Source organism: Apaloderma vittatum, unplaced genomic scaffold, assembly GCF_000703405.1.
Source record: "Apaloderma vittatum isolate BGI_N311 unplaced genomic scaffold, ASM70340v1 scaffold12639, whole genome shotgun sequence".
In the NCBI taxonomy this organism is placed as follows: Eukaryota; Metazoa; Chordata; class Aves; order Trogoniformes; family Trogonidae; genus Apaloderma; species Apaloderma vittatum.
In genome coordinates, this window is record NW_009734667.1 from 47112 (window position 1) to 73100 (window position 25989).

The following is a 25989-nucleotide window of genomic DNA, read 5'->3' on the forward strand; positions in this document are numbered from 1 at the left end:
AGACACTCTCTAATCTTCTCTCCTGCCCCAAACGGGAAGGAAACAGGCACAAGGCAGAGAAACTTACGGATTGTAAAAGAAAACTAAAACAGCTTTAATAAAACAATAATAAAAGAACTAATAAGGAAATAATAAAACCAGTGAACTATACACAAATGTCTATAGGTCCAATATCGAACCCGAGTCCCAGCCGAGAGCAAACCCCAGTGACGCTGCAGGGCAGGCGGCACCAGGGCAGGCCCAGGCTCCGCGGCAGAGGGGAGCTGGAGTCAGGAGCTCAGGATCAAAGGCAGAAGATCGGACGGAGTCCTCCCTGGACACTGGTCATTGCAGCAAAGAGAGAAAGAGACCACAAATGTCTATAGGTCCAATATCGAACCCGAGTCCCAGCCGAGAGCAAACCCCAGTGACGCTGCAGGGCAGGCGGCACCAGGGCAGGCCCAGGCTCCGCGGCAGAGGGGAGCTGGAGTCAGGAGCTCAGGATCAAAGGCAGAAGATCGGACGGAGTCCTCCCTGGACACTGGTCATTGCAGCAAAGAGAGAAAGAGACTTAAACTCTCAGTTTTATACCATGTATGACATATATGGAATGGAACACTCATTAATCACCTGTCCTGCCTGTTAACTCCCTGGAGGTGCCACCTTTTACTTCCCTGTGACCCTCTTACTACCCGGCACCCCAGCGTGGCACACAGGAGCCAGCAGTGGCCTTGGGCACTACCAGAACAAGGATCAGCCAGAGCCTTTCTGCATCCCAGTCCCAGGCAGTGACTGCGAACACCAGGCGTTACCACTGCTCGCAGCAGACACTGCAGAAACACGCTGCTGACCTCAGACAGGGCAGCCTTTTAGAAGAGACTGAACTGGGAAGCAAAAGTCACTGACCAGAATTGGTTCTGTTTAGCTCAAAGCAGGACATTACTAATAATTAGCCTGCCAAGCTCCTCTCAGTACAGCCATGACAGTTATCGGGCACAGAGTCAGGGCAGTCTGATCAAGACACCCCGGGGACGGGCAGACAGCCGTACCCGCGCTGTCAAAGCCTGGACCTCTAAGGAGCTGGTGACCTCTCCTCGTCAGAGAAAGGCTGGACACACAGGGATGCTCCTAGACTAAGGCCTAGAGCCCAAAGGCCTAAAGAAGTAAGTTCTGTGTAAGTGCACAGAAACCAGAAAGGAATATGAACGATGAAGACTAAATGGGCCTACTTTTGTTTGTCTTAGCATGTTTAAAAATATGTATTCAAATTACCACGGGTAGCATTCTCAGGGTTTTTCCTATTATGGTTACTAACCATAAACTATAGTTTATCAAATTACTAGCACAGACACAGACTTCAAAGGGTTGATAACTATCATGACTATTAAAACCCTCATATTTAATGTTTTTCTGAAAGCTGAGCTCTTAAAACAATCTCAAGCTCTATTCCACCTGTTTTTTTCCTACGGGTTTCACCTACTTAGGGAAACAGCTTAAGCTCTGTTAACCTTAAGCACCATACACACAACCCCTTAAAAACAGGTTAACACCAGCGCAGTTTCAGACTGTGCAATTTCTTTGAGGCCTGACTCCTCTCACCATCTGGTCGGCCATACCGCACCCCTGATTAACCTCAGGACTGTTACCTCCACACGCCGACTGCATCCCAGCGCGTCACCTCTTTATCAGCCGCTCTGCACACGCATTGGGGCTCAAAGAGCCCTCACCCACAACCGAGAGGAAATCTGCTCTGACCTTCTGTCACGCAAAAGGCAAACGAGACATAGCTGAGGAGTGAAATATCAATTAACAGCGTGCAGCTCAGCTACCTCCGACTTAGCTCATTAGTTAGGCTTCCTGCCACAGATGCCAATAGTGTTTAACAGCTTGTCGGGAACCATGGCTTATCCACGGCTGATTAGGTTATACAGAAACAATAAAATTAACACTATGAACCTTTTTTTTCCTTTAACAGTGGCAAACCTGTTTGCATTCTACACAGACTTTTGTTTTTTTCCCCTCCCAGGAACCTCACTCCATTTCCCTGGTGCAAAGCAGAGGTATTTGTTCGAGTGCATCCACCAGGTCAGGCTCTCAGCAGGCTGCCATCAGAGGACTGTGCCTGCTGCCACCAGCACAACAGGGTAGTGGGGATTTATTGCAATTCTTCAGGTGAAGAGGAACAGACCACCTCTGCCTCTGCTTTAGCTGTTGAGCGCAGCCACGCTTCTCGCCATCTCCCCTCCCTGCAGGCACACAGCTCAGCAACAGCTTCTAAGAGCTTCCAGAGCAGGAATAATTTCTGCTGTATCTTCACAAATTTGAGAGCTGTGGTTTCTGGTTTGTGAACAGAGACACAGTGGAGGATGAAGAATTGACAGGAGGATAAAGAGGAAATTGTTCTTAGTTCCTCCGAACGCTTCCTACCAAAGGGGATGTGAAAGCAGGGCACTGCAGCGTGCTTACCCTGCTCCACTCGGGACCCTCTTGTTGCGATGCCAAGAGGTCCACAGGACTGCTGGAGCCCACCACCGCAACAGCACAGCACCACCTGCCCCGGTTCCTTTCTGCGCTGGGGCAGGCGCTTGCTTCAGTCTGCCCACTCTTACACAAGGGAATCCAGAGTACACTTATCACCAAGCTTAATGCTATTAAGTTACACATCATCACACAAAATGTATGACTGAAACACACAGTGAATTTACAGTAACACTAATGAATAATAATTTCTACCAGACGGTTGACCAGACTTTTGTCACAAAGATTATGTGGTGGACAGCAGATCCTCCGATTTAACGCTGAATTACACCCCCAAGAAAATCTACTTGGAAGATAACTTCAAATCAGGTTAAACATTTAGATTGAAAACTAGCTGAAGACCTGTAAACATAGGACTGAAAGAATCACCTAGTTCTGAAATCTGATTAAGTCAAAACTCTTTCAAAGCTACATCAAATCCTACCTTCAGAACAATTGCAAAATGACCCAATGCACGGCAAGGTACCAGAATGGGAAGCAGAAAAGGGAAGTAAGAGCACTGCAAACAAGCTTCAACACCACCAGCCTTCCTGTTACAGGTGCCCTGTCCCCACAGATCTCCGCGTGCTTTACATCGCGCCTTATCCATCAAGTATAACGAATAAATCTTGAAGCTCTTAGGCTGTCTGTCAGCTGGCAGGATATTCATGACATTTGCTGTCAGACTGAGGTAATCATCTTTCAAGGTGAAAGAATACAAGTGGGTTTAGTTATGAGAAACACAGACAAAATACAACAGCAATATTCCATTTAGAAGAAATATGTACGAGTTGAGAGAAAAATTATCTGAAATAATGATAAACTTGGAAAAAGGTAACACCTGCACTCTAGAAGATGGAAAGCTTGACTTTGGTTTGTGGTACAATCACACAGCTAAGAAAAGGAAATTTCAACATGAGGGTAAATAGCTACAGTCTAACAAAATTCAGTCTTACAAACACTGCCGGTGTCTAGGAAGGGTTTCATATGGAATAATGTCATGTGTATTCCTGTTGTTATCAGCAAGGTATTAAACCAGAATCCATTACATCTTCTTCCTGAATAACTACATTCCAGTTTTGGTACCGTATCTTGCACACCAGGATATGATACTATTCTTGACCTCCTGGCTTGAGAGGCTGAATAATACTGCCATATGTGGACAAAAAAACGTCATGCTTTACCTCATGACATTTGCATTTCAACAGGGAAAATAACAGTTTCTCTATATGTAAGTGCAGGAAGCATATCATATATCTAAAATAGTATTATTAACAACTGAAGTTGTAATTTTGCTTTTCTTAGTTCCAGACCCAAAATAATTTGTAATTTCTAACAAGTAAACTTAAAAATAGGGCACAAATAACTAGCACTAAAATAAAAGTGACCAGCTGAGAGGATGGTCACCAGGAAAGGTAATGGGGATGGATTATGATCAGTGTTTGAATAAAGCTTAGCACCAAGAACAGAACAAAGAATTTTACACAATTCTCTCTCTTCTGGAAAGAGCAAATTTTTAAATTTTTGGGTTTAATTATATACATTAGGATGGAGAGGTCAAGTTTGAGGTCAGCTGCTATTCTGGGTAAATGAACACCACTAGCAGCTGTAGGATTGCCCTTTATGTATCAGTAAGGAAAAATGTGATCATACTAACGATCTGTAACACACATTATTCAAAATTTCCATTTATCATGTGGTACTTCATTGCTAAACACAGGTATCCCATCTGCTTCCTATGATATTCAGAGTCAGCCTGTGGAAATACCATTTTCCATTGCTAAACACAGCTACTACAGACAGTCCTATTCAGCTGTTAGTTACAAAGCAAAGAAAGTTTTTTTATAGCAACTTCCTTTATATCTACCTTTTTGCCAAACAGCAGGGTCAGGGAGTGTTACCAACTCACTCTCAGATACCGCAGTACTCAATTTACATGGGGAATGGGAAAAACCACAGTGACAGATTTCAACACAGAACCGCAAGGTGTTTAAGAGAAGTGGGATTTGGGATAGAGCTCTAGATGCGCAAACTGGAACACAACAGATTGCAGTCATGAACTCTGGCTGAGAAACAAAGCCACGGGTGGTAAAGCTTGGCAGTGGGAAGCCACCACGCTGCCTGCGGTGCTGTCAACAAGAGAGCTTGCACAGGGGACACTGGTTTGTCGTTTGCCGATTTACATGAAGAGAATGCCACGCAAAAGCACACTGTGCACAAAAAGCAATTTTAGTACCCAGGCTAGTCACTCCGCTTTAGGCTGCTTTCTGCTCTCAACAAAGCAGCCGAGGTAGGGCAGCAGGTACACCCACGAGCTGGCAGTGGGTGCTGTGCAGTGCATGAAACAGCCCCGACTTCTCATTCAACAGCCTGAAGCCATTTTAGTGCGTTTGTTGAAAATCCTTTTTTGAAAAAAAAATAATATTTAGAATCTAATTGGGTGAAGGGTCAAACTGTAGCTACTTAACAGTATTCAGAGTCAGAATCTCTTCCAGTCCAGTCCAGTCCCATGACGGGGTTCCTTTGCTATTTCTAAACTTATTTGAGAAGAGTGTATCACAAGATCGGACACTACAAAAGCTAACACTAGTCCATAACGAGATGTTTCCTTAAGATGAACAAACCTACTCACACATTACAAACGTCATCCTAAAGGGCTGGGAGAGAGGTACAGGCACTGCAGGGCTGGGACCCCCGTGCAGGGGGCAGGATGACTGCACCAGGGACTGGACAACTGCCACAATCTACTCAGCAAGACAGAAACCCAGCGTGTCACGAACAGAATGAAGGTGAAAAATACTGATAAAAATCCACACAGGAACACCTAAATTGCTAGTTACTGCATTTTGAGATTCAGGGGACTGACTATAGCACCTGTTCGCGTCTATGCAAAACCAAATCTAGGCATGTAACAGGAACACACTCTATACATACATTCAATTCCAAACCTACAAAACACACCAAAATATTTTTAAAGGATTGCACATTTCAATTATTTGTTAAAAATAATTTGATTTTCCATACTGATACACAGTAACAATTTTAGTCACTCATGTTGTCTTTTTTTAATGCACCAAAGCCATTAGCAACCATGCAGTTACATTCAAATAACACTGTTGGGAGCTTTCAATCTGAAAAAGCTACGGGTTTTCCTTCCATTTGATTAAAATCATCTTACTCTGTTGTGTTAGCTTGAACAGCCATAAGCCCAAAGGAATACAGGAAAAATATTTATTAACATTCTGTTCAGCACTGGGGAGTAGGGAAGAACAGATACATTTCTTTTAAATTTAGACATAAACGAAAAATATTTTTCTGTTCAAATTAGACTGCATTAGTCTTGGTTAGTGGCAATTAACTGCTCATGAGATGCATGCTAACTCAGGACTCCAATAACAGTGATCCTTGAATCTTTTTCCCCTCTTTTGAAAACACACAAGCTTAAAAATGCATACTTCAAAGCAAAAGGTTAAGATCTTTTGATACTAAACTTTGTCTGTACATAACTACACCTCAAATGTACAATGCTGTTTTAACTTGTGTTTTAATTCTGTTAAAAATCAGTAATAGACCAACATTGGTATCTATTAGGAAGAAACTAAAGTCTAAGCAAGCATTAAACAAAATCCTCTGGTTTGCTGCTTCTTTCACTCTACATTTAGAGAAACATTCTGTTAAAAATGCTTTTCTGAAGCTTTGACTCATTTAGGCATCATCAGTCTTTGTGTAACATGTGGACTTCCTAAAAGTTTGTATACTTTACATTCTAAACCCTGTTTCTTTTGATAATACAGACCCGGTAACTGTTGGCTGTCTGGAGCTGAAGATGATTCTGGACACATCTTTACCTTTCCTCTACGCAGTCTTTTCCCAATGCACTTCTGTTAAGTCCCACAATAAACTGGGAGGCATCACAGCAATTTTTCAAGTAAGATTAGAAGAAAAACTTCCAAAATCTTATCTAGACCTCAATATCTAGACCTCACAGTTATGCACATCTTATATTCAGTCAGATACAGCAAGATAGTGAGCAAACAGAAATACATTTGTCAAAATTCACATTTTTACAGGCATCCTTGGCTTTTTCTGGGCACCTTTTTTTTCCCTCCTTGTGAACCATCTGCTTATCTACAAGGCACACGATAGCCACAGGAGAGATTTGTCAGGCTCTAAGTTATACGGCAACTTTGTCGCTCTTCAGATAACAAAGAAACATGCAGCAGTTCCCCTTCCGCCCATCTTCAAGACACGCACCAGACAATATTTCTCTGTTCAATTATTCTAATGGTGTACAAAGCAACATTTCAACCTCTGCAAAGAAGGCGTAGAGTAAGACATGTAACAGAGAAGTTTACCTGCAGCGTCACAATGTCTTGCCGAGTGAAGGGCTCGTCTGTCAAAAGATCCTTGTAGCTCTTTGGTTTTATGTTCAGCTGCTCAACTGCCTAAGAGCCAGGTAAAAGACACAGGTATTAAAAATTGGGGTTTTAATGTGTAAATATTACAAGTAAATACATGATACCAATAAAAAACTTAAAGTGCAAATGATAAAGACAATTTCACCCTTCATTCTCAACTAGCAGCTGCAATATTTTCATTGTGTGCTGTAACAGACGAGAAGTTTTTGCCTTTTATCCCGATGAAACTTGTAGTTTGGTTTAAAAAAACCCAAATATCAACCAAAAAACCCAAACAACCTTATAGTCTCCATTCCACAGTCACGCACATGATTTTAACCATATTCACCATAACAGCACTGCCAAAATAAAAAAAAATCTTGCTTGTAGTTTTCAAAGTTAAATATTTTGGAGATGGCGTAAGACAGGGAGCTTTAACAAGAGGTCTGTACCTCCCGCACTGCCAGCACCCCTCGGGGAGACTCATGTGTCCCGGGCCAGCTCAGGCATGGGCAGAGCTCACCAGCCCATCAGACGCTGCCCACCCCGAGTGCTGCACCTCGCCCCCAGCAACACTTCTGGGCATCTCCGAAAATCAGATGCTGCTCAACAAAGCCACGGTGTGCTATTCCATAGTGAGAACGAATGTGGAATAAATACAGCATAGAGACAACTGTGGCTGTCTGCCTGCAAAACAAATGGATTTGTCTCATTCTCCCACAGGTCCTCTGTTGTCCTCAGATGGAAGTGGTTAATATTTCTCTAGTACCTCCAGAAGTCTGTAAATTAATTCTATGCCCACAATAAAGCAATAAATGCTACTGCACGAGCAGTACACCACGCAAGAAACAGATGCTCTTGGCACAGCTTCTTTAGGGAGCCTGGTATTATAAATCGTAGCAAATTGAGCGATACTTCACAATATTGACAAGCACTGAACAAGGACCACTCTTAACCTTATTCTTGCCTTTTAACCACAGCAATTAAAGCATCACGCTTCCAGAAGGAACAGAAAATACTTTCTATTTCATCCCAATCTTGACTGCTCTCTCAGTTGGAATGAAGACAGTTCAACTACAACAGAGCAAAACCATGATGAATCCAGCCTTTTCCTTGATTGCAATGGTTTCAGCCTGTTCCTCTTTCAGTATCTGAAGTCCTACCGGAATTTGCCATTAACAGATTTCAAAAAGTAGATGTTTCAGTGTCGAGACATTTTACAACCCTGGATATGGATCCATTAATTGAAGAATTTATTTGCTACGGAAAAATAAATAAACCTTGCTTTTACAGTACGGATTATACAAACAAGTCACAACTAAAAGTCCATTTTCATGTTGGTTCACACAAACATTCACAAAAGAAAAACGCAGTTCAAGCATCCATTAAGGCATTCTCTCTGCCCTGTCCCTGATTCCAGTTAAAATGTTCTTTTTTTATTCATAGAGACAAATAGAAATGATGCAATTTGTGTTTCAGTGATGACTTTGTAACTGAATGAAGACAGAAAATTTCTCTATCAATTCAGCTGAGGAGCATATAAAAGCTACTTATTTTGGTCTGCAAGATTCAGTGCATTCAGATTAACTTAGTGAAAGATTTTGAAAACATCCTTTAAATCCTATTCTACAGTTGTTCATATTTTGAAGGCAAAAGCTGGACAACTTGTGAAGTCAGCTCATCCCCTTGTACTTTAATTTCCCTGGCTGTAAAACAAGAACAAAGTTTACTTATCTTTCTACAGCGTTTTATGATCTTGAATGAAAGGCATCAAGTATAAAATATTAGTAACAAAATGCAACAGGGAACCTACCTCATACGCAAACACATTTCCAGTTGTCTTGATGGCCACAATATGGGAGTTATTGGTGAATACAGTAAACAGCACTGGACAGTGGTATTTACCTGACAGAGGGGAAAAAAGTTTAAATTTGGCATAAAGTCCCTGTGACAGTTTTGAAATAGCTAACTTCTGATATCTCTGTGCAGGATATTTTCATTAATTTTCAGTAGAAAGTATAACTTCAGTGTGTATGTAATGGTGTTTTAACTATGCTTTGATTCTTCAGTGCCAGACAGGAAAAGTAACACTTAAGAGAATCATAAAGCAAGTAATGAAGAAGCAGTTTTGAGGTCAACTGCCTTCAGTCCCTCAACCCAGGACTTTGTTCAACTTCCCTGACACCTATGAAGTACCACGACACAATTCCTGCCGCTGTTATCAAAGCTCTGTTGATAAGCACAGGCCTGTGCTCTGTAACGTGCCCACTGCTCTGTGTCGTTCCCAGGAACAAAAGTTTAGCTTCTATCCTACAAAAAGTTCACACCAGCTGTCGTGCACTTAGCAGAGCAGTTTGTATTCGAATGAGGCAAGCAGAATGCCATTAAAATCTGAACACGTTATTCAATAAGGAGCCCAGCTTCTGCTCTAATCAAGCTGTGAATTTTCCCAGGAGGGTCAGCATAAATATTAAGCATGTCAACAACAAGAAGACTGATGGAAGGCAACGTACGAGGGAAAAGAAAAATGTCTGGATGATCTCAGCAGAAAGCAATTAGAAGCAGGTTATTAATACTTGATCAGTTTGCTAGTCCTAGGGGTTTGGGTGAGATTTTTGAAATAGCTTGGGCCTATTTGGTTCTTTTTTTTCCTAATTACCATCTGAAAATGAAAACCAGCAGGGAGACCAGAACAGAGACTGCTCGCAGCACCTGCAGAGCCAGGCGAGGCAAGTCCCCACGGCCGACTGCTCAGCCAGAGCCGGCGCTCTGACCGCCAGCACAGAGCTGCAAGTAAAGCTGGGGACTGTTCCTGGGAATGCCACCAGGGCTGAAGGAAAGCCACTGCCACAGGGGACGGAAACTCACGAGGAAGTTCAGAAAGGGATTTCTGCAAATGCCATAAGGGTACGGCCCAACGGATGGACACAGAAACACGCTGGTGCAACACGAAGCCTCGCTCCAGCTGCATTAAAAAAGAGCAAATCACCTTGTTTTCGTACTAGCAAAAGCTGAGGGCACACACTTGTTTGTTTGGATAGAAGGTACTCAGCTAAGGAGGGATCTTTACGTGGAAGAAACTGTAATATCTGAAGAACTTTTTTATCATACAGGTGTGAACAGAAAAGATCCTACAAATGTAGCAACCATTCTACGTGGTTTAAAGAAAAAAAAATGCTGCCAGACAGAAATGCAACATTTTACTTCTCATCTTTTGTGGCATTTTCCTTTGATCTGTTAAGGACACACCATGCACCTCTTTAAGGAAAAAGCTTCCCAGACTGTGTGGCTCTCGTCATTCCACCCCAGCATTATGAACAGTATCACAGTATCTTTAAAAAACCTTGCCCACAGTGACTATTGATCATTTTTTAACATCCTGCTCTTGAGACAGATGGAACACAAAATGTGGAAAAAAATCCATCAGCTTGAGAAAAGACCTTGTTGCCCATAGACTTTGGTAAGATAAGGAGAAAAACACTCAAGAGTTTTATTCCCACCTAATCCTTGCCACTCTTGTTTCAAAGAAATCATTATCAGTCTTGTAAAAGATGAAGTCATCTCCACTCTTCTCTTTCATTCCCAGCATCCTCTCTTAGATTACAGACTTTATGCCTTTAACCCTGCAGAAATAAACTCAATGCTGCTGTCTTGTGTGCTGCTATTCATAAAATCCCACGTGTTCATTTAAGTCTACTTCATTTTATAAACAAGAAGTTGCCCAAACCCAAGTGAACAGCAAATACTGCCATAGGCAAGTTAGAAAAAAATTAATGTATTATATAAATTTAGCCTTTTCTGAATTTTTTCCTTAAGGTAGATAGTACCTCACTGCAATAGCAGCTATAGCAAAATGCAATTGCTGAATAATTTACAGCTCCCCAGTGTAAAGAAAAACAGAAATGGAACTTTCAAGGTAAACACGTCACTCACAAGAAGCAGTTATTCTACTCAAAGAAAAAAAAATCATCATAGAGAAGACAAACTACATAACTTCACCATGAGTAAGACAAACCAGGATTTATTAAAGCACTCATTAAGAAAAAAAAAAAAAAAAAATCACAGAAAATTACTGCACTTACCTTCGCTGTTTTTAGCAAAATTCAGCTTTATAAGTGATTTGGCATCTAGTTTCTAGACAAAATGAAGCATTATAAAAATGAATCACAACAGAATCTAACCATGGAAATAAAAGGAACTGTAACATCACTGTTAAGATTTTAATAGTACACAATTTATTAACAATACACTGTACGTTATCTGAATCATCCGAACCCTGGGAATTTAAGTCACAGCTCACAAAACCAAGGCTGGCTGAGCCTGAGAACTGCAGTCTGACAGTACAGCGCTAACCCGTCAGAACGAGCTCCAGAAGCTGCCCAACTGCCTCAGCACAAACTGCAGGGAGAGTCTGCAAGAAAAGCGAAGAGGGACAGACCATTGCTGCTGATTAGAAGTGACAACTCAGAAGGGACTTCTGCTGAAAGTCAGCAAGCCAGCAAAGCATTCTGGCCATCAGGCTCGGTACCTCTTCTGAAACCGCAGAACACCCCAAACCAAGCCAGCTCCTGCCCTCCCACGGCTCGTCAGAAGAGAGTCTATGTCCTTTTCCTGCTGCCCTCTCTCCGGAGGGGCTTTCTGACATGGGGAGAGAGAGCTATGAGGCTGGCAAACACTCAGGGACAACCAGGCTGCTCCATCCCCGCAGCCTTTCCTAAGACACGAAAGCTGTGAGTACACCCAAAATAACAGTGCGCTGTCAGGGACAGGACGCGGCAGGCCCACGTATGCCCGTCACTTCACAACGTCAGCACGCGACTTAAGCACTGGGGCTCACGATGGCTGGGGTCACCCAGCCCACCGAGACGGTCAGGGAGCACTCGCCTGGAGACAAAGTCCAGCCCAGCAAACAGCAAGGCTGAGTCAGAACCTCAGGTATATGAAAAACCCACAGCAAACCCTTTGATTGTATCAGCTGTCAGAGACAGTCTCACTGCCAACTCGATTGTTCGAAGCACACACGGTACAAGCCTTTTAAAAGAAACAATCAGTTCTTTTCTCAAAACACGCACCTGAACAGATCAGGGAGGTTTTTATAACCCAGACAGCTCTTTATAAACAGCTACGAGCGGAGATCTGCCAGCCGCGGTGCCGACACTGCTAGTTCAATCATCATGGCAAAGAGTGATAACAAAATCATGAGAAACTAAATCAGTGGGCTTTTTCTGCCTAATCAAAATTCATATTCTTGGTTCAGAAAGTACAGCTGACGACAGCTGGACTCATTCATTTACAGGAAGGTAGTTCTCAACCTGTTTCCAGCCAACTGGCAGGCTCATTTGCTGCCAGAAAGGCAACGCTCATTTATTAGCAAGAAGAGCAATGAGGGCTAGTAGGAATAAGATGGGAAGGGAAAAAAAAGAGGCCAGGCCAGGTTATATTTAATTAGGCAACGGAATACCAGTGTGGCTGCTCTTCCTTAAGTGAATTCTCACAAAAAGAACCCCAAAACCCCAACGTCTGCACACTGCTGGGGCACAAAGAAAGACAGCCAAGGCAACTGCATCTTCTGAAACAACTGAGCAAATGCAGAGTGTTATTCATTTATTTATCTTCTTAGAAGAACAAAATTGTCAAAGAAGTAGTAGGGGAACAGTAGAGTTGCCAGAATGAACATATGATCCTGGACAGATCTGTTCAACCTAAACAACTTATTAACACAAAGCAGCATCCATCTGTGCACATGTTGTGCAACAGCCCGAAAATTATGCTCCAGAAAAAGCTGCTTTAGAAATACAACCACTGGAAAAATTGATAATTTGAAGGAAGGCCTTTAAATTATCCTCCTGGCAAACTTAAGCTGTCTCCAAAACATACGAGCAGATCATCTTTAAACAAAAATGGAAACAGTTCCCCAAGAAACAGCATGACTGAAGATTTAGATTCATACCTTGACAGAAATTTAGTGGAAAAGACAGACAAAACTGCTGCACAGACTGTAAAGGCAGCAAAAGCTGCAGTACACTGTTCCATCTGTCCACGTACGATGTATTGCTCGAAGCACTGCCAAGTCCTTGGACTCCTGCTCCCTACCCAGGGAACGAGTATGGTATTTCAGGTCACACCTTGCCACAGTATGGAAAAAGGTTAGTTTTCAGCACCAGTTATCAGCTGCTCATGATGGCAGCTGCTGCCCACTGAGACCAGCACTTCTACAGTCTTATATGGCAAAAGTAAACTAAATAAATAGTGATTTTCATATAGGAGTTGAAACACACTGCCTGGAGTCCTCTCCCAGGACAAGAGCTCTATACTGAACTACTGTATGAACATTATAAACGTTTATTGCTGCAGACTGGCCTCCGATCGAGCTAGGGTTGGAGAAGTGACCTTGGCATCTCAGCTCCTGCCCTTCGGAGTCGCCCTGCGCTTCTGCTCAGCTCACAGCGCCTTCCTGCCCAAGCACTCCCACACCACAACACATGGGAACCTCCCACTACTGATAAAAAGATGCTGTTCGTGCAATGGATTTCTGAAAAGGGATGGAAACAAATGAATCGTTGTACATGAGAAAATAGGTGAGGGAAGTATAATTAGGGCAACACCTCAAAACCAAGTTGATTTGACATGTTTTAATGCGTGGCAAGTCAAGAGGGAGATTTAGTATGTTGTCAAAGCAAATCTTTGGAGCACCAGAACAGCAAAACCAGGCAATGATCTGTTACAAAGGACTGTCCTGGCCTACAGTGGCAGCGCAGCGCCCCGGACCAGGCTGCAGCACCGGGCAACTGCACGTGGAGCAGCCACAGAGGGAGTCCAGTCCACATGCTGGGACTTCCAGTGGGTCCAGTTTTGAAAAAGACTTACATGTTACACTGGAAACTCTGAACATGACATTGGAAACCTGTATAATTCTTTTTTCCCCTCTCAAGTTCTTCATTTCACATGAAAACCAAATTATCTCGCATGTGGGTGAATCTGCTTTTATTTATTCTCCATCAAGACTCAAAGCTTTCCAAGCACCATCACACAGTTTGTTGCCATGGAAATGACCATTATGCCGCAAACAGGCACCAGCCTCCATGGGAAGAGACAGCAGGAGTGAATGAGTCCTAAAATGAGCTAAAGTACTTGTTTTTATGTATTTCTTATTAATAATAAAGCTTAAGAGAGCTCAAATATCGCATACACAGCTCAGGTTCAAAACTGTTTCCAACCTGAGTTTCCCCGACACACACCTACACCATCCAGCTTCAGCCAATCTCTAGCGAAGAAAACAAGGAAAAAACACTGTTTATTAAAAACACTTGATCTAATTAAAATTCTAAATTCCTAACGAAAATGAAAGGCCACAAGCATCTGTCACTTTCCCTAAGCACAAATAAGAGCCGCATAGTCACTTCTAAAAATATTTTATGCAGGGATACTGGAAAGCAGACGCATTTCACGGCACACAGTGCCAGCTGCTCCACAGCGAGGAACGGCTGAAAAACCAAACGCAGAAACTGTGCAAGCTCCTCTCTCAGCTGACTCCTCTCTCGCAGGCACACTTCCACCAAGGCAGCCAAGGCTACTTTTGGCCATGACCTACTTCCTTGCAGCAGCGAGAAGCCCCACCGCCCCGCGCGCTCGCATCTGTCAGCCGACAGCCCCGGCTCCTGCGGGCTCCCGAAGGGCAGCAGCCTTTATCAATACCCAAAGCAGAGGTTACTACGGCGCGTAGGTCAGTGGGGCACTGTGGCAGCTCGCAGACGAAGCACGCCGATTGTTTCGAATTAAACCAGCCTCTGTCAGCGCTGGGTGTCTCGTGAAGATACGACCTACAATCCCCGCGCATCAATTAGTGACACTCTCTGCATCCCTTTGGTCTGTGGCTGCCTGTTCTTGTTGTTAATGAGGCTCCGACCCTGTTGGACACGGCCCAGCCCGAAAAGCAATCAAAATGGGCTCGTTTGATTCCTTTGCTACCCACACACGGGATAAGTTGGTGACGTGCAGCAAGACTTGTATTTAGTAAATACAGACTTTTGCACTCTATCAACAGTCATTGAATCAGCGTTAAAATGTTCAGCATTTGGGGATCGGATACCTTTCTGAACGGCCTCTGGCAGAAACACACAACAACCCAGCAAAGGTATCGGGGGGAAAAATCAATGTGCCACGTCTGAACTGGTTGACAACAAGAGGGCGAAACCATCCAGCGCTGGCGTGGCCCTTGGGTACCTGCTCATCCCACCAAAAGGTCACCTCGAACAGAAGAGAAAGCCAAACCAAATGCTAATATTGAAACACAGTGTTGCCTACCAAGTACCAAATTTAGATTAACAATAGTAAATTAGTTTAGTATTAAATTCCCCGGTTCCTTTTAAGATGAGGTCTGATATTATTTGCACATGACTTCACATTTTAAGCAGCCACCTTTCCATTTTCCCTGCTGTAAAACCTTCAAGGAATATGGGGATACGAACTGAATTAATAGTATTGGAATAACTCCATGTATAATGTTATGTATTTCAGATCTTGTAAATTCATTTTACGACGATAAAAGGCAATGGAAATCCTCAACAAGTCTATACATTATGGGCATGTGACTGAAAAGAGCAGCACTGTTTTAACAAGATAAGCTATCTTTATGTAATATTTTGAGAATAATTTGGGGTCAGCAGTCAAGAGGCCAGAACAGTCTCATGATTCGAGGTATCATTTCTACTCAGCTCGGTATTTATCACGTGGACGACTTTTTACCAAATGCGAAAAAGACACCTTCAATTCACATTCTTGGATGAAGCTGCTGTTTAACTGCAGCTTTTATCCGTTACTGAACTGGTATGGAAATGGACACAAAAGATCCTTCATTACCCGCTTCCAGACCACTGTATTTCCATATTTAAATTTTAATTAAACTCATACCATATGGTCACCAAAGCCCTGTCCAGAGAATTATAAAGATATGCTTGATAACACACATGGCTCACAGATACTCGCAATAATGTCACTCTGTCAAAGAGCAACAGAATTAACAGAAATTACCATTAGAAAAAGATGTGTAGTTTCACGTGCAAGATAAAATCTGCAATCTCAATGCAGGCAGAAGTCTGTCAATCCAGAGACCCACAGCCAAACACAACACGGTTCATGGAAAACAGAGCTTTGCAGGAGAACCAAAAAGCCAGTCTCCAATTTTAGTGAAAAATAGGCAAGTGAGGATCTGTGGGAAACCTCCTGCTGCATCTCATTTAAGGCTAGAGCGTTTCACAGCTGCTAGTTTTTCAAGTGTCACGATCACAAACCCCATCCAATGTGCACACTTCCACCAAAACACAGAGAAGGAAAAAAAGAGACCATCTGTTGGGTCTGTAAAACCTAGATGTAAATACTTTCTTTGCTGTAAGGCCTTAGGAATAATGCTGGACACATTGATCTGCCTGTGTCCAGAGCTGGCTCACCGGGTACAACACTGCCCATCACCACCACAGCCCCCAGCAGGAAGGTGGGAAGGAGGCGCAGCAGCTTGGCCAGGGACTCATGGCACTGGATGGTATTAAACGTCTCCTTTTGATACAGCACGTGAACAGTGAGGCTGGGCAAATCTCAACTTCGTCACCCTCACTGTTTCCCAAAGATATGGAGAATTGAAAAATTAATCCCCCTTTTAGGACAGCTAGAGGCTAACTCCTAGGGGTGCTGGGTGCACTACGGTAAAAAAGCAACTTGGGAAGAGAAACAACCAACTACCCACGTGTCCATCAGTAACAAAGAGAGTGTGAAAATTTCAGAAAACCCAACAAAAAAGGAGTCATCTTCCAGGTCACCAGCCTCACCAGGACCTTCCTACCCTTGACGTCCATGTGGTTTATGGCCATTTCCAGTTACGACACACAACTTTCTGGGCAGCAATCACGGCCTCATATGTTTCTATCCAGGGGCCTTGAAAATTTATGGTCACTAGTCAAATATTAACTCATTTAGACTGTTGACTAAAAGCTAATAATTTCTGAAGTAAATGAGGTAAGACGACATGGTTCGGCTGCTGCATATTGAAGAGTTCATCTTGTTCAAAGTGGATTCTAGGCATTTGAGCAGCAGCCTGTGTCTGCTTTCCCCAGACAAAAATGCACCTGGAGAGAGATGCGTAACGATGATGGCTGTAACCAGCCACGCCCCAAAGGCTGCTACAGGCCACAGAAATACAGGCAGCAACATTCAACTGGAAACAAAAAAAACACCCCAAAAAATAAATAGGGAAGAACCACTGCTCATCCCGGCTAACTCTTGTTTATAAATAAGTACTTACTTCTGAAATGACCCAAACAAGACAAAATGCCACAAATTACCATATTCTGAAAGCACCCTTCGTATCGCAACACACGCACACTGAAACTGTTTTCCATCTTACGCTATCATGAGCAATATATCCAAGTATTACCAAAGCATTTCAGGATGAGATTAGAAAATATTCCCACCATTGTACCAGGTATTCACCCAGCATTTACCGTGTATGATTAACTATGTCCAAAGAAGATAAATTAAAACTAAACAGATGCAGAGAAGGACCACTGTGACCATTTAGGGTATAGAGAACTTAAAAGGCATGAAAAACATCTGACAGGAAAATACAAGTCTCAACAAGAAAGTGTCAAGAAAGCATTAAATTCCTCTCCACCAAACACACAGCTGTAAACACTAACAGAGAGAAGCGCAATTTTGGCACAAATACAAACGAGACTAAGCTGGTCAACCCCAAAATTTACAGGAGATATCTATCAGACAAAAACACATCAGAAGAACCTCTCAACAGTCACAGCAGGAAGAAAGCAAACACTGGCTCAAGACAGAGCAGACTGTGAGAGAGCCGAAGACCTCAGAAAATCTTCCCGTTTTCTGTTCCTGATCACTTCACCCTTCCTTTCTGCAACACATGAAAACCAGCTAAGCTGGGTTTGTCTGAATCATTTTTCAAGAACAAAGCTTCCCTTGGTTTTATTTCTGTAAGCTTTGTTCTCTGCTCTGTAATAAGCTATTACTCACCCAGAACTAAACCATATTCCCACCCCCCACTGGAAATTTTCTTATAAATAAACAAGAAAAACCCTCCCTCCTCCACTTCAAATGTGCAGGAAAAAATAGAGTAAGTTCGACAAAAGGGAAAAAAGGGGGCAACTGACATTTAAACCTATGCAGTATCTAAACGCTTGACTGAGTTGCATCAGATAAACTAAGAAATATACTTTGAATTTCAAAGCTGAAGGTGCGCCGTCTTCTTCTGACATGTATGTGAAAAGAGTTCTCTAGAGAAGAACTAAAATTCTTATTTATTCATGAGTTATGCTACAGCCAAATGAGACCTGAAGTTACTGATCCATCTAAATAATCGTTCATTTCCACAGCCCCAAGGAGAAAATGTAGCAGACTATTTGGATTTCAGGTGCTGTGCTCTGATACTGAGGAAAAAAACCAAACCAAACCAGAACAGTGGAAATGGGGTATGTCTCACTCCTGAATTTTCCTACATAATGAAAAATATCTCAATTGGTCAAACTATCTTGCTCTTAATTAGATAATCCCAGCACTCCAGATACAGAAAACTGACGTGGAAACAGTCTGCACAGCATTTTCCTCTCAATATTTTGTATCTAGACAAACAATGAAAATGCTCAGAGTAAGCATCATCTCTTTGGAAGCAGTAAGAGCGAAGAAACCTTTTGGAGAGAAAAAGATGAAAAGTCACACGGAAAATCTGACTCCTGCTGCAGTGTGCCACATTTAGACGACCATCAGAATCCTAAGGTAGTATTACCACCATGTTGCAGAAAGGTCTAGACGAGCACCCTGAAACCGCATCGTGTTGGACGTTATCTACAGCTATTACATTTTCCTGACGATGTATCTCAACAGCAACTGCTGCTACGCTGGCAGGAAAGAGGTCACCTTCAATCCACAGATCCTTGCCTGATGACATCCGTTATTTGCTGCTCATTACCTAGTAACACACCTGCAATAACAAAATGAAAGCAGCAATCTGCAGTAAATTACCACACGGACCACACGAACTGAGTTAAAAGCTGTAGTTGTTGATTTAGCCAACGGGGGTTACATGAAACTCGAACTTGTCCTCTCCCCTGTTCAGGCCGGAGATCTGTTCGACTCATCTCAGGGTTGGATGCGTTTTGTTCGTGATCTTGATCTCGACACCTCTGACTCAGCAACGCGAAAAGCTCACGCAGTCCACTTACAGGAACCCACTCCTGAAACACACGGCCCCTGCACTGACTGACGGAGGTCAAGAGCAATTTGCAGTGAACTATAAAGCCTCGGCTGGAGTGTAACCGGTGCTTTAACACCTGTTCCTACAGTCCTGACACACTGTAGTTTCTTTATTCCAAATATTGCGAAAGAAGATAAAAATACCTAAGCCCCCTTTCTCTTTATGTTCACTTCTCCGCTGAACTATCAGTTATTATCAATTATCAGTTTTCTATTTCTGCATCTGTGCTTTCAAAACACAGACAGGGTAAAAACACTTCCATGTCTAAGGAAGTTTCACCTTTGCTCTAACTTCTGCACCCTCTTCAGGCAGGATTTCCCTTATTTAGACAGCCAGACTTCTTTAGTGCATTTAAAAAAAAGTGCTGTAAGGTTGTTTATTTTTCAAGTGGGATTAATAAACTACACGGTAAAGAAGTAATCTCCATATCCTTTACATTAACCTGGTCAGCAAGCTTCACTCATCGCAAGAGCACAAACTGATTTATATAAAAATGACTGAAATCTATGCAAAGTGAACACAAACTGCGCTTTCGCAATAAAACAAAGTAACAATAGCCACCAGCGTTTGGAAGAGCGATCAGCTAATAAACCTATTTAAGGCATGTATTTGAGAATGACTTTCCCGAGTTGTGAAATAACAGATCTGGTTGCCATTTTTTCTTTTGAGAGTAAGAAGCAACTGGTTTTGAAAGTGCCTGTAATTACTCAGGCAAGCATCATCCTACCAACCTTACTTCCAACAAATGATTCAAAACAAGGGCGCTGTTTACGCTCCTCCACGGGCAGTGCTGGCGTGAGTGGGTGTCCGCTGCGGGCTCTGCCGCTGCTGCCGGGTGCTGCAGGTACAAGACGTGTGTCTCTGGGCGCTTTGAAAGCGTGGATCAGACAGGCTTTACTGCACGAGGCAGGCACCTGCACTGCCACGATTATTTGATCGCATTTGTCATAATCTCACCCCAAGTCATTTTCATTTGGTGAATACAGGATTGAGAGTGCGGGAGAACAGCAGCAAATATTTACCTTGTTCACAGAGCATAACTTCGGGTACAGCTCACTCTCTTGTAAGAAGGCAGATGTCCTACTGGGAGAGATCAGAGCCTTTCAACTCCACAGTTAGTCCTCATTTTGCACATCAGTGGTTCTCCCTTCTACTGCTTCTTTATATGCCCCAGACTCCTCTTCAGTTATCTTCAGAGGCAGCCCAAGCAAAAGGCTTTCCCAATCCTTAAAAAAAGTGCTCAGAATTCACAAAGGTCTTCCTGTTTAACCTAGTAAGAAGCTAAAACCTTGCTACACTTCAGAAAAAGCTCTCTCTGGCCTCTAAGTCTGGATCCTAACCTTGCATGGGACAGGGCGCAACACAAACCGTGCTCTGCCTCCTTCGGACCACAAGCGTGACCCCCGGTCTCAGACGTCCAGCGCTCGGCATCTTCAGGTCTCTTCGCCCGACTCTTAGGCCTCTGTTAAACCCCAGCTAAACTATTCCAGCCGAACCCTGTTGCCCTTCAAGGCGCACACACACACAACAACCATACGGCCGCCTGTGGCCTTAACGTGAGGATTGTCTTTGCGGGTTTTAGTTTGCTCTGAGCGGTGTAGAAACAATTCGCGCAGGTGAGCCCTCTGTACGAGCTCAAAAGCAGATGCACTTACAACAGTCACAAACCTGACTTTGGACCGAAGCCTTAGAAGCACAAACCAGAGATGAATTGACCTTCAACTGTCCAAAAGAACTGAATTCCCAAAGAAAAGAGGGAACAATTGCTACTTCTGAGACAGGAGAAGAGAGGTATTTGCTCAAGAACAGTCTTGAATGGAGCTGAAGTATACCACAATAACGTGGCCTGCCCACATGCAGTTAGAATGGTACTGAACCAGAGTGAAAAAATAGGTATTTATGTCAGAAACGTTACAATGCAAAGGAGAAAAAATAGCTCAGCCCACATATAACATACCCATGCAACAAAGAACAGTTTCCTTGAAATTCCTGTCAAAAGGCACGCTGCTACCTTCACGCAGATCCATCAGCTGTTCATATTTGAGATTCCAACAAACCAGACATGCTCTGACCAATCTCATTTCTTGGAAACAGGCAGTCCTGAGCCCAGCTGGCTGACTTGTGTAGGCATGCTGGTCACTGCTGTCATATTGCTGCTACATGAAATATTCTGGCAAGCTCGCAGCTATCTGCAAGCCCAAAAAGCCAGAACAATGTTCTCAGTAAAAAGGAATGAGCTAACTATGATGTTTCTCTTTATTTTACGCAACGTTAGTGTAAACACAAGCTAGGGCAGTGTCCTGACAAAAAAAAGTGAGCCAATGCCATCTGACAGGCTGTAGTTCAGCTGCAAGAGATGCACTGTTTCTTGCAAAATTATTGATGTAGTAAAAGAAGCATTTTTTACCACAAAGTGTTACTAAAAAGAGGAAAAAAAGAAACCTAAAGCTGCTTGCTGGAGTATCTCATAGGAAACTCTAGACAAAGGCCAATGGTGATTTATTTCTCCTAAACAGATACTGGTGTCCATGCTGCACCTTGGGAGAACGTTCGGAAAAGCAAGAAAAATAGACCACAAACCATGAGGAAGTATAAGGAAGGAAAGCAAAAAAAAAATAAAATTTTAAGCATACTAAAGAATAACTGTGACCTCGGAATTGCAAAATTTATTTAGAAAGGAAGGCTGGTCCAATAGCTTAGGCCTCAGAATCATCAGAGAAGTCACTTGTAGATCAGTTCACAAACATCCAATTAATAAGACTAGCACGGTCCTACCCCTGGGAGCACAGCCAAGACAAATCTCTCACGGATTGCAAGGCTCTCCAGCTCTCCACCGAGGGGTCCACTTCAGGAATAAGACAGCTAAACAGAGTTAGCAAGTGCCAGGAGTGCACCACTAACGCTGCTATTTCCAAGTAGCCTACTCACTTCTCCGAAGGGTTTGAGCTGTAGCAAATTGTAACGACACAAGCACAAGCCACAAAGGATTTCATAACCATTTTTGACTTCAGAACAAAAGAAACGGTAAAATTCTCCAGAGCCTCATCACCAGTGACAAATCACCCATCTGTGCAAAGGAACTCCACAATCACGGTGCAGAACACGGCACTGCAGGTGAGCTGGCCCAGCTCCTTCTTAAACAAACTTGGAGTCTCGACTTTCTGTAAGTCACCAACTCGTTACAGCAAATATTTTCTGGCTTCCCCAAGGAGCAAGCGGTACGAGTAACAGAAGGCGCACACACAAGGACAGGTTCAACTGAGAGCAATACAGTCTAGAGTTGCACAAGCTCAACTCACTGACTCCTCCTGCAACCTACCCTACCTTGTCCCAGCACACCCATCCCCTTCCGGCTCAACACCATCCTCCTCTTCCAAAAAGCAGAGCTAGCCCCTCTGTGAAACAAAGGCTGCACTAGGACGCTTCCTTCAACCCACTCTTCAACCTAGAGCTCCACAAGGCTGGATTCAACAGGGCTGTGTGCTGCTCTGCAAAGCAAACATCTCCTTTTTCTCCCAAGGGCTCTGGAACACTTTTGTCCTGTGAAGGACAGAGCTGTACAGCTCAAGTCCACCGCTGATAAAAGGCAAGAAGAAAGGGCTCCCAAACAGAACAATATAGAATAAAAGGGGCTGCGTGCTGAGGAGAGCTGGAGGTGTCCTGCTGATCAACTACAGAGGCAAAAGTCTGAGTAAATTGACATATCTCAAAGTCAGAATTTATCTGAGCATTTATGGTTCACCAGGTACATTCTGCACAATCTCCCTTTCTCGGAGTCGCACAAGGCCACTACATACATCACATTTCTTGCTTAGCATTTACCTGAAGTCAACCCCAAGTACCTTTTCAACCACATCATGCTTTATAGTCTGCAACGAGAACAAGTGTCACGGAACTGTTCTGTGTGGAAAAAATACCTGGCAACATCCCAAAACTCCTAACACACTCCCATTTTTTTGCACAGACCAGAAAAGTGGTGGGAAGCTGGCAAAAACAAATGAAATAACTGTAATTCCATTCCCTCTCAACAGTACATTAGCCTCCTCATGTTTGAAGAAAGACCTTCAATCATCTCTCCATCGCACAAACACACCTGTGGTTTGCTTTAACCGAAAATATTGAGTCTCAAACAACCTGTTCATGTTTAGAGCTTGGAATGCTGCACCTATATTTAGCTTTTCCTCGTATCTGTCTGCTGGGAAAATCTTTAATCAAACACAAGATGTTTAAAAGGAATCTCATACCATCGAGCCACCTGCAAACCAACGAACAATCCTGTGCAATGGCTGCCACCTAATGCTCGGGAAAGTAACTGCACTTACTGACGGAAAAGACAAATTTCAGCAGCTCTAGCAAGGATTTCTGTTTAAAATTTTCCTTTATGCTCTCACGAACAATGCACTCTCTTTCAACACAGCACAAAAATAGTATTTCCTCACGGAAATACTTCCAGTACTTTGTATTTATCTGGTGCTTTACAACTTCACACTACTACAGAAAGCAATCCCTTCATAATTACTGTTCAAGCAGAAAAGGGTGGAGAAAAATTACCAAGGTGCTGGTGAAATCCCAGTCTCACAACGAACTATCAGGACAGCAGCAGGTCACAAGATTTTGCTGCTTAAGTTTACCATTTATATCATCTATTAATCTCCTTAACCTGCACAAAGCCAAACAGCCTTTTGGTCAGGAAACATCACTGCAAGTTCAATCACGGATGGGGAGGTGATCTTGCCAGTCCTCTGCCCTGTAAGGACCAGAATTGTGCTTACCTGAGGCGGCAGTACGGAGCCTTTTCTGTCAGGGACCAGTCAGGCTTTCTGGGCATCACTAGCAGTAACAAGAGAGCTCATACTTCCATCTATACAGATTTTACTTATTCCACACCCATAAGAAAGGCAAAGATACCTTGGAAGTTTATATAAATGAACTGCACGTTTCCTCCGCCATACGATTTACAATCCATTGCAAAAAATAATAATAGGGGAAAAAAATATATATATAATGCTGTCCTTTTTCTTCTACACAGACAGTCCGAGGCTGATTATTTTCTACTACAAAGATCACTAGCAGGATGACACTGAGTGATATCAGATCTCAAATCCAGAAGGTCTTTTTTTTCTAGCTAAAAAGAAAACCCTAGTAATTTCAGCAAAGCCTATCTCGCAAGTACCATACTGCAAAATAGCACTCCCATTCAACTTTTGCCTTCGTTAAGGCATTTTTGTTTCTCCCACACATTATATAGGAAATTGAGCATAGGGAAAGCAAAGACATCACGTGAATAGAGCCGTCATTACTTACTTCTCCTGTGATTGGATTGGTTCCATATTTCTTTATCCAAGGAACAATGCTCCTGGAAAGAGAAGGGATAAAGCAGTAAGTGACAAGCACCATCAGAAGCCTCAACGGATGGGCATAATTATTTTTGCCAACTCACTAAGATGAAATTATGATTACACAGATGTAACCAGTTCAGCAACAAAAATAAAGTTAAGTACAAACAGGAACTTACAGTATGTCAAAGACTGTCCCATCTGGTGTGCAAACTGGGTATTCAAATGGCTGCAGCGACAAACTAGGAAAAAGGTACACAATCTCTTCAGCAAAATCGGTCAGAAATCCTGACGACAGAGGCAAATAACATTTTGCTGACACACTTGCACGTTAAAGCAATTCTATATCAATGAGTGGCTGCCAATATCCACTACCTGATTCTACACAAACTCGGTTAACAACAAAACCCATGAAAGGAACTGGAGCAGTTCAGCAACATGTGGCTGCCAGCACTCACAGCCATAGAGCCACAGGATGCTGCAACACTCCCCAGCCCACTTCCACTGCCATGGTGGGTCCCACCTGCACAAAGCAGGGTTCAAGCAGAAATACTCACTGTCTTTGCACTGAAACAGGCTAGGGAGTAACTGGCAATCCTATTCAGCAGCCCCTGCTAGATCCTTCCGTAGTGCAGCCAGCTTTTAGACAGTCAGAAGTAGTTTGTAGATGCGGATGGTAACTTCTTGAACTATTCAACTTAACACAGGATTTCTAACCCACCTTTACTAACTCCCCTCCTTCACTCCAGCACTTCAAGCAGTAAACTCTGAACACAAAAAACCAGCATAAATATTCATTCATTCTACCTAATCATTGCCTCAGAAAGACAAGTGATTGACCAAGAATATTACAAACAGGGAAAAGTAGATTCAAGCCCCAATTACACAGATTTGAAGACTGGAACGTATATGATAATTATCCTGAACTATTTTATTGCTCATGTATTCTTTTAGCCACCAGCTCCAATCTCTGCAGGCACTAATCATGGAAACTACAGATATTGTACCGTTCTTAAAAGTCAATGAAAGTAACTACCTAGGAAGAGCATCAGTATTAGTTCAATGTCAACAGCCTTATAAATAAACGCATCATTTACAATAATAATAATAACAATGTAGAGTTATTATCTTACCTGCAGTGATCAAATGATAAACGTCTAAAATTAGTTCGTGGAAGGTCTGTTTACAGAAAAAATACACGACAGAATTTTATAAATAGGTAACGTAGGCAGCAAAGAAACATTTGAAAGTCGCAGTTTGCTGTGTTTGTGGGGGCAATTTACAGATGACAAATACACTAAACCGCGCAAAACCGTAATTAACATCAGATTTCTCCTGCAGGGCACAGGCACACCCCTCAACCGAAATAATTCGGGAAAAAAAACCCCAAACTCAACAAAACAGAGCTCTGACAGACGAGCAGCCTTGAGTTTACGTCCGATGATCAAGCTCTGCGCTCCCAGCACGCCCAGAACTTGCTGCGGACGGGGAGAGC

General features: G+C 42.9%; 1 protein-coding gene across 1 annotated transcript in view; it reads right to left on the bottom strand.

The window, feature by feature from the left end:
- The window catches only part of PPIL2 (peptidylprolyl isomerase (cyclophilin)-like 2), a gene marked incomplete at its 5' end in the record, with an annotated part of 68688 nt that extends 43015 nt beyond the window's left edge, over positions 1-25673 (bottom strand). Inside the window, 6 exons of the mRNA XM_009876363.1 lie at positions 6852-6941; positions 8707-8798; positions 10976-11027; positions 24463-24514; positions 24674-24736; positions 25628-25673. Of these exons, the coding sequence (XP_009874665.1) occupies positions 6852-6941; positions 8707-8798; positions 10976-11027; positions 24463-24514; positions 24674-24736; positions 25628-25673 (395 nt within the window). The remainder of the gene's footprint in view (positions 1-6851; positions 6942-8706; positions 8799-10975; positions 11028-24462; positions 24515-24673; positions 24737-25627) is intronic.
- Between the last annotated feature and the right edge of the window lie 316 nt (positions 25674-25989).